General features: G+C 39.5%; 1 protein-coding gene across 1 annotated transcript; it reads right to left on the reverse strand.

Moving 5' to 3' along the window:
* Nucleotides 1-112: 112 nt before the first annotated feature.
* On the reverse strand, nt 113-9326 carry LOC121567917 (phosphoserine phosphatase). Its single transcript, XM_041878305.2, has 6 exons — nt 9120-9326; nt 4386-4529; nt 4077-4211; nt 3708-3853; nt 2760-2908; nt 113-651 (listed from the first exon to the last, which is right to left on the reverse strand). Exons 2-6 carry the CDS (start codon nt 4523-4525, stop codon nt 541-543), a joined length of 681 nt encoding a protein of 226 aa, XP_041734239.1. The 5' UTR covers nt 4526-4529; nt 9120-9326; the 3' UTR covers nt 113-540.
* Between the last annotated feature and the right edge of the window lie 152 nt (nt 9327-9478).

Genomic DNA, 9478 nt, shown 5'->3' on the forward strand with positions numbered 1-9478 from the left:
AGGCTGTTGACACAAAGCAAACAAACAAGTAAATGACCACGCACACTGAGAACTGCATTTTACACTTTTACTATTAGTGTTAATAGCAAAATTAAAACAAATGCACATATTGTAAAATGCAGTAGTTTTATTATCCTTACCACTAAAGCTTTGAAATGAGGACAAAACCACAAAAGTGCAGTTTAAAAACACATCCAGGATTGGATTAAATTAATTCTGTAATTAAACTAAAATACTGAATTGAAATGGAATTGACTCCAACCCTGCTCAAATCCCTCCAAAAAGGATAACATTTAGTTAACCTGAATTTTTTGTAAATATTCTCTAGTAGAAAAATCAACAAGGGTCAAACCCAAGAAGACACTTGTAGTGGAAACATTTTCATTCATAAAAAAAAAAAATCTATTGACTGGAAATTAAATAAAAAGTGTGCACTGGATAAAACCATAAAAGGCACACCATTAGGTGAAAATAAAACACTGATGTTAGCATTAGTAACAATAGTTGTAAGAGGGTTCAGGTTTGTATGGTATTTCCTTGTTAAATCTTCTCCAGTTCTTTTAGCAGCTCTCCAAAACTTGTGACGTACCACAAACTTCTCCCCTTTACTTGCTGCCTGACCACGTTTCCACCAAATCCAATGAATGCATTCTGAAAAACAAAACAATGTAGTGAGGAAAATAGCTTAAAAGTCAAAAGGCATCCAGTGTCCATTATTCCAGTGTTACTTTACATTATAGCTGCCTTTAACGCCTGACAATCTAGTACTGGGGTGTATTCATTAGTTGCAGACAGTAGCAAAATGTTTTGCAATGCAAACTAGAGTTTCTATTAGATACATTCAGGTAGGTTCCTCCCCGGTTCATTCCGTTTTCTTCTATTTGGTTCCTAGTGAATACACCCCTGCAATTGTGTCTTTGAAAAAGGCACTTAATAATTACAGTTGAAGTGGGAAGTTTACATACACTTAGGTTGGAGTCATTAAAACTCGTTTTTCAACCACTCCACACATTTCTTGTTAACAAACTATAGTTTTGGCAAGTCGGTTAGGACATCTACTTTGTGCATGACAAGTCATTTTTCCAACAATTGTTTACAGACAGATTATTTCACTTATAATTCACTATCACAATTCCAGTGGGTCAGAGGTTTACATACACTAAGTTGACTGTGCCTTTAAACAGCTTGGAAAATTCCAGAAAATGATGTCATAGCTTTAGAAGCTTCTGATAGGCTAATTGACATCATTTGAGTCAATTGGAGGTGTACCTGTGGATGTATTTCAAGGCCTACCTTCAAACTCAGTGCCTCTTTGCTTGACATCATGGGAAAATCAAAAGAAATCAGCCAAATGAATTATAGACCTCAAGTATGGTTCATCCTTGGGAGCAATTTCCAAACACCTGATGGTACCACATTCATCTGTACAAACAATAGTACGCAAGTATAAACACCATTGGACCACGCAGCCATCATACCACCCAGGAAGGAGACGCGTTCTGTCTCCTAGAGATTAACGTACTTTGGTGCGAAAACTGCAAATCAATCCCAGAACCACAGCAAAGGACCTTGTGAAGATGCTGGAGGAAACGGGTACAGAAGTATTTACATCCACAGTAAAACGAGCCCTATATCGACATAACCTGAAAGGCCGCTCAGCAAGGAAGAAGCCACTTCTCCAAAACCGCCATAAAAAAGCCAGACTACGGTTTGCATCTGCACATGGGGACAAAGATCGTACTTTTTGGAGAAATGTCCTCTGGTCTGATGAAACAAAAATAGAACTGTTTGGCCATAATGACCATCGTTTGGAGGAAACAGGAGGACGCTTGCAAGCCGAAGAACACCATCTCAACTGTGAAGCACGGGGGTGGCAGCATCATGCTGTGGGGGTGCTTTGCTACAGGATGGACTGGTGCACTTCACAAAATAGATGGCATCATGAGGAAGGAAAATTATGTGGATATATTGAAGCAACATCTCAAGACATCAGTCAGGAAGTTAAAGATTGGTCGCAAATGGGTCTTCCAAATGGACAATGACCCCAAGCATACTTCCAAAGTTGTGGCAAAATGGCTTAAGGACAACAAAGTCAAGGTATTGGAGTGGCCATCACAAAGCCCTGACCTCAATCCTATAGAAAATGTGTGGGCAGAACTGAAAAGGCATGTGCGAGCAAGGAGGCCTACAAACCTGACTCAGTTACACCAGCTCTGTCAGGAGGAATGAGCCAAAATTTACCCAACTTATTGTGGGAAGCTTGTGGAAGGCTACCCGAACAATTTAAAGGCAATGCTACCAAATACTAATTGAGTGTATGTAAACTTCTGACCCACTGGGAATGTGATGAAAGAAATAAAAGCTTAAATAAATAATTCTCTCTACTATTATTCTGACATTTCACATTCTTAAAATAAAGTGGTGATCCTAACTGACCTAAGACAGGATTAAATGCCAGGAATTGTGAAAAACTGAGTTTAAATGTATTTGGCTAAGGTGTATGTAAACTTCCGACTTCAACTGTAACTCCTCCACGGGCACTGCACTGCTGTTAACTCTGTGCTCCACCTAAAATGTGTTGTGTGTGTGCGTTTCTGTGGTGTCTAGGGGTGTTGGGAGCAGATAGAAAAAAATACAAATTTCCTTCACAAGATGGACAATAAAGTATTCTATGACAGAACGCTGGAGATGACATAAGTAACAGCTATAAATACTAGCTTGTCACCTGTCTTTAAGTGTATTGACAAGACAACACTTACTGCAGGGGGACAGGCCTCCAGGTCTGTGGCTCCATCGCCAATCATCACCACGTTCTTGAAGCTGTGCTTCTCCTTGAGCATGCTGATCACCTTCCCCTTTCCATTACTCTCAGATGTGGGCTGGGTCTCGTCAAAGCCAGCATACTCACCTAGGAGGAAAATATTACGGTTTGAATTAGTAAAGAATTCCTTCCTGTAGAGGCCAATCTACTGCTTGCTTGGCTGAAACCAGCCCTCTGAAGTTCAGTTCAAGTTGTCATATGCACAAGTACAGTAAAATGCTTCACTTGCAAGCTCTACCCAACAGTGCAGTAATCAATATCAAAATAGTATAACTAATGCAAATAAAATATATACAGTACCAGTCAAAAGTTTGGACACCCTACTCATTCCAGGGTTTTTCTTTATTTTTACTATTTTCTACATTGTTGAATAATAGTGAAGACATCAAAACTATGAAATAACACATATGGAATCATGTAGTAACCAAAAAAGTGTTAAACAAATCAAAAAATATTGTATATTCGAGATTTTTCAAATAGCCTCCCTTTGCCTTGATGACAGCTTTGCACACTCTTGGCATTCTCTCAACCAGCTTCATGAGGTAGTCACCTGGAATGCATTTCAATTAACAGGTGTGCCTTGTTAAAAGCTAATTTGTGGAATTTCTTGGTAGGTGTGTCCAAACTTTTGACTGGTAGTGTATATAATAAAGAAAACACGAGAATTAAGAAATAAGAGAGGAAGCTATATACAGGGTCAGTGCCAATACCAAATGTACAATGTGCAGGGATACTGAAGTGATAAGATGGCCACCTGTTTTTGCTTCCAGTCGTCAAACCAAAATAACCCATAATATTCATACATTAATGATCATACAGTCATCAACCACAGTTCATCCCTGCAACAGTGTGAGGTGATTCTGATGCTGCTCTGATCTGCTCTTACCATTGAAGTAGAACTTGAGGCGGTTGGCATACACGTGATGGAGAGGAATGTTGAGTTGAGTGGCGACATGCTCCACGATACAGCGGAAACCACCAGATACCAGGAACACCTTCACGTTGCGCTGGTGCAGAGTATCAACAAGCTCCCTGGACAATGGATGGAAATGTGTCAATTTATTCTACAACATGCAGAAATTAGTACAGGTTTCATAAGTGATTATGCAACTTGAGGTTAGACACCCGGCTTGAAGAGACTACTGGAAGTTCAACCATTTTATGTGGGAATGACAATACAATTACAATAGCCTGCTAATAATCAAATAGTGTTGAGTGGGGGAAAAATTGACCAATTGAATCAACAACCACTTACTTAATACCTGTCGTCAACTGGGGAGGGTGGTCAGTTATCAGTTTGTTCACTTGTTCCCTCGAGCATCGGATGATCGACAGGCGCTCTGTCAGAGCGGTTTTAAAAGTCACTGACCCTCCCATGGCCTGGCGAGTCCTGAAATGAGAGAAACTCAATGTACTCAACAAATATGTTGAGAATGAAACATTTAGAAAATAACATGTAGAAAATGATGGTACAGGGGAATGTAGATGGGCCTAGATAAAGAAGGGAGAGAAGAAAGCACATGCTTTTCATCTTAAAATCATTACGAATTGCTACACAACATACATTTCTGTGACAGCATCTCCAACCCCGCAGAATTTGGCTAGCTCATCAATGCCTTCTTCTCTGATGACAGTGCTGTCCACATCAAAGCACACAGCATCTGCTCTCCGGAAGATTTCCTTTGTCTGTGATAAAGTTGTCATTATGCTGAAACAAAAGCACGCAGGAGAGACAAAAACATCATTGATTGTTTAACTGACAGTGGTCATTTCTATTTGGACAGGACAGTATATTGAAAGTGATGAGTGCATCGGATGACAAGTAATTCAATTTGCCAATAGTAGACTGATGTCATGAGATGGGAAAAGCAAAACCTTGACTACTTGAGGTCTTCTGAGAATCATTCCCCCGAAAACCAGATAAAGGTTTTGATTGAATATGGTAATATATCTGCAACTGCTATATGCATCGAGCATTAATACTAATATGCATGCAAAGACAATGGTTGATACTGAAAATATATATTTTTGAATACCTAAATCAATTACACTTTGACATTTAGCTAACATTTCAACCTGGACTTAGTAAACGTAAATCTGTGTCCCTCTGTATGATATGTAATGTTTCGTATGGTATGTATTAATTTGTGGATGTCCATCATCTATTTTGTATATGTTACGAATTACAATTCGTTTGATGTGTCATGAATTGCAATTTGTGCAATATGTTAAGAATTTGCAATACGTATGATATGTTAAAAAAGTCAAATTTGTTGTTGCTAACATTAGCTAGATGGCTAATGCTAATGTTAGCTAGATAGCTAACATTAGCTAGGCTAGTGGTTAGGTTAAAGTTAGGGGAAGGGTTAGCCAACATGCTGAACAAAAAATATAAAAGCAACATGCAAGAATTCCAAAGATTTTACTGAGTTACAGTTCATAAGGAAATCAGTCAATTGTAATAAATTCATTAGGCCCTAATCTATGGATTTCACATGACTAGGAATACACATTTGCATCGGTTGGTCACGAATACCTTTAAAAAAAAGTAGGGCGTGGATCAGAAAACCAGTCAGTATCTGGTGTGACCACCATTTGCCTCATGCAGCACGACACATCTCCTTCGCATAGAGTTGATCAGATTGTTCATTGTGGCATTTGGAATGTTGTCCCACTCCTCTTCAATGGCTGTGCAAAGTTTCTGGATATTGGCTGGAAGTGGAACAGGCTGTCGTACACGTCGATCCAGAGCATCCCAAACATGCTCAAAGGGTGACATGTCTGGTGAGTATGCAGGCCATGGAAGAACTGGGACATTTTCAGCTTCCAGGAATTGTGTGCAGATCCTTGCTACATGGGGCCGTGCATTATCATGATGAAACATGAGGTGATGGCGGCGGATGAATGGCACGATAATGGACCTCAGGATCTCGTCACGGTATCTCTGTGCATTCAAATTTCCATCGATAAAATGAAATTGTGTTCATTGTCCATAGCCTATGCCTGCCCATACCATAACCCCACCATGGGGCACTCTGTTCACAATGTTGACATCAGAAAACAGCTTGCCCACAAGACGCCATAAGATGCTGTCTGCCATCTGCCCAGTACAGTTGAAACCATGATTCATCCGTGAAGAGCACACTTCTCCAACGTGCCAGTGGCCATCGAAGGTGAGCATTTGCCCACTGAAGTCAGTTACAATGCCAAACTGCAGTCAGGTCAAGACCCTGGTGAGGACGACGAGCACGCAGATGAGATTCCCTGAGACGGTTTCTGACAGTTTGTGCAGAAATTCCTCAGTTGTGCAAACCCACAGTTTCATCAGTTGTCCAGCTGGCTGGTCTCAGATGATCCCGCAGGAGAATAAGCCGGATGTGGAGGTCCTGGCCTGGCGTGGTTACACGTGGTCTGCGGTTGTGAGGTCGTGGGCTGGCGTGGTTACACGTGGTCTGCGGTTTTGAGGCCGGTTGGACGTACTGCCAAATTCTCTACAACAACGTTGGAGGCGGCTTATGGTAGAGAAATTAACATTAAATTATCTGGCTACAGCACTGGTGGACATTCCTGCAGTCAGAATGCCAATTGCACACTAGGCGTATGTCACGCATCACTACTTCACAGGAGAGACATTTGAACGTAAACTTTTATTTATTTATCAAAATGTGTTTTTAGGCAAAAATGCCTTCTGGAGCATGTGAACTTTCATGTGCCTTAATAACAAACTTGTATGCCATCTGTAAATACGAATAAAATGGTTAAATTACGAGCCTAGTTGGTTTAGCCACAGAAAACGTCAGGAACCTTCCCGCTAGCCATGATTGGCTGAGATAATGCATGGGCTGGACATGCCGAGAGATGAGTTCGGATTGAGCTGCTCAGTATGTGTAGATAATCCTTACTAACGCAGATTTTTTTTAAAGTTAGCTCTCCACTTTCTGGAGGACTGAGTTTTGAAATCAGTGGAATGCCTGGTGGAAGCAGAGTATGATAGCTAAGGAGATGGAGAAAATTCAGGCATTTGATTGCAAATGCGGAGGGAGTCAAAAAGAGAAGGCTGTTGTATAAAACACCTGTCTCCGGATTACGTCTTCAAACTAAGGGCAACCATGGCATCCGTGACAGAAGGAGAAGCGTTCATCCATGTATACGGGTAAGAGAGTCTAGCTAGCTACATTTTCAGATATGATACGTTTCTAATTTTGTCAGAAAATCATTTTCATTGCAAGTTAAAGCTTACTGTTAGCTAGCTAGCTAACGTTAGCTGGCTGGCTCGCTAGCTAACGTTACGTTACGTGTATGATCTGTGTAGTAATATTATTCATATCTCAGAGCCATTTGCATTGCTAGTTATATCCTAATGTTTGCTAGCTAGCTAACATTGAACCTAGCTGGTTAGTGTTTAGCTACCTGTAGATTAATGCAGGGTAGTAAAGTTATGAGTTGGGATTATGGTTCATTGTTTAGCTAGATAGATAGTCTAAAAAAAAAGACTGCACTATGCAAGAAACAATTTCACTGTACCGTTTACACCTTCTGTATCCTGTGCATGTGACAAATCAACTTTGATTATATTTGATATAGTGTGTGTTTACCAGAGACGGTCATGTAAAGGACAACATGACCTGCACCAGTCAAATTAGGATATGACGTTAGGCCAATGAGACAGTGTCCAAGTTCTAAAATTCTCTGCTTTTATTTCGTCACACTCACAACCGTAAGCTATTTTCTTTAAATAGCTCACCATTAACTTGTAAAAAAGGATATTGTTGTGAGTTTATTTTCCTGTAATAATGAATGACAACTGTATACAGACATGTCGATAGACGTAGGGTGTGAACGATGCTGAATGGGTGTAGACAAAGAAGAGCTCTCCTAAGAGGGATGTAAACAAATTAGTGCACAAAATTTAAGAGACATTTCTGTGATATTTTATTTCTGCTAATGAAACATGGGACCAACACTTGGTGTTTATATTTTTGTTCAGTATAGTTACTTAGTAGCTAAAAAGTACTCACTAGTTGCAAAGTTGCTAATTAGCTAGAATTGTCTGTGATGAAATGTCCACCCATCCCGACCAATCACCCTCCTTTCATTTCTGCCTTAAGTAACCTTCTGTCTTATCTAACTATACCAAACGTAACATTCTGTATCATACTATGTTCAGTGTCCAGGATTTACATTTACTATGCTACGTCATGAAAAATAAAATAATGTGCTCAGTTCAAGCATGCGATAGTTACTGTACCGTACATGATTCATCGACAGATGCAGTGCAACAATCTGATGATTTAACCAGTGGTGTAAAGTACTTAAGTAAAAATACTTAAAAGTACTTCTTAAGTAGTTTTTTGGGGTATCTGTTCTTTACTTTACTATTTATATTTTTGACAACTTTTACTTCACTACATTCCTGAAGAACATTATCTACTTTTTACTCCATACATTTTTCCTGACACCCGAAAGTACTGGTTACATTTTTAATGCTTAGCAGGAAAATGGTCTAATTCACACATTTATCAAGAGAACATCCCTGGTCATCCCTACTGCCTCTAATCTGTCGGATTTACTAAACACATGCTTCGTTTGTAAATTATGTCTGAGTGTTGGAGCGTGCCCCTGGCTATCCGTAAATTAAAGAAAATGGTGCCGTCTGGTTTGCTTAATATAATGAATTTGAAATTATTTATATTTTTACTTTTGATACTTAAGTATATTTTAGCAATTACATTTACTTTTGATACTTAAGTATATTTAAAACCAAATAATTTTAGACTTTTACTCAACCTGGATTTTACTGGGTGACTTTTACTTGAGTCATTTTCTATTATGGTATCTTTACTTTTACTCAACCTGGATTTTACTGGGTGACTTTTACTTGAGTCATTTTCTATTATGGTATCTTTACTTTTACTCAAGTATGACAATTGGGTACTTTTTCCACCACTGGATTTAACAACTTTAACTTTTATTTTCTATTGTTAAAAATTACATCGAATGAACCAAATCGGTGGGTGCAACGTTTTGCTCTAGTTGCAGGCAGTAGCAACAAAGAGTACAACAGCACCCTGGCCTTGGAGAAAACTATCAGCAATTGAACTGTTGCGTCACACTCCCCTCGCGAAAAAGTGCCTGGCATGAGCGCAAAAGGTGATGAAAGCCATTGCCAGATTGAGTTTCCACTGCGATACATTTGTGCACGGTTGGCATCACAGAGCAAAACAATAGAGTTCATTTGAAATCATGCAATACGTTACATAATGTATCAATTTAAGAACAATTTATAAATCTGCATTACCTGTCCAAAGTGTCCTTGATGGTGTTAAATGTTATGTATTTTTTGGCATGTGCTGGACCTGCAAGCTAAGTCTACTTTCTTCAATAAGAAAACAAGTTTGTGCAAAATGTTCTTGGTTACTAAAGCGTTGTTATGGCACTGTCCACCGTTCCAGCATTGTCCGACTTCCCAGATGCATTCAATAGGTTCACTGGTGAGGAAGAGAAAGCTGAGCGAATCAAAAGAAAGCCGGTACGTGAGACCGCCCACTACTGTTTCCTTTTACGTAACCTTAGTTTACCCGCTACTCAGTGGTGGCCTGATGCCACGATCAGGATAGCGCCCTCAATTGCATTGTCTTTTTGACAGTGAGACAAATT

Source organism: Coregonus clupeaformis, chromosome 6 (genome assembly GCF_020615455.1).
Source record: "Coregonus clupeaformis isolate EN_2021a chromosome 6, ASM2061545v1, whole genome shotgun sequence".
In the NCBI taxonomy this organism is placed as follows: Eukaryota; Metazoa; Chordata; class Actinopteri; order Salmoniformes; family Salmonidae; genus Coregonus; species Coregonus clupeaformis.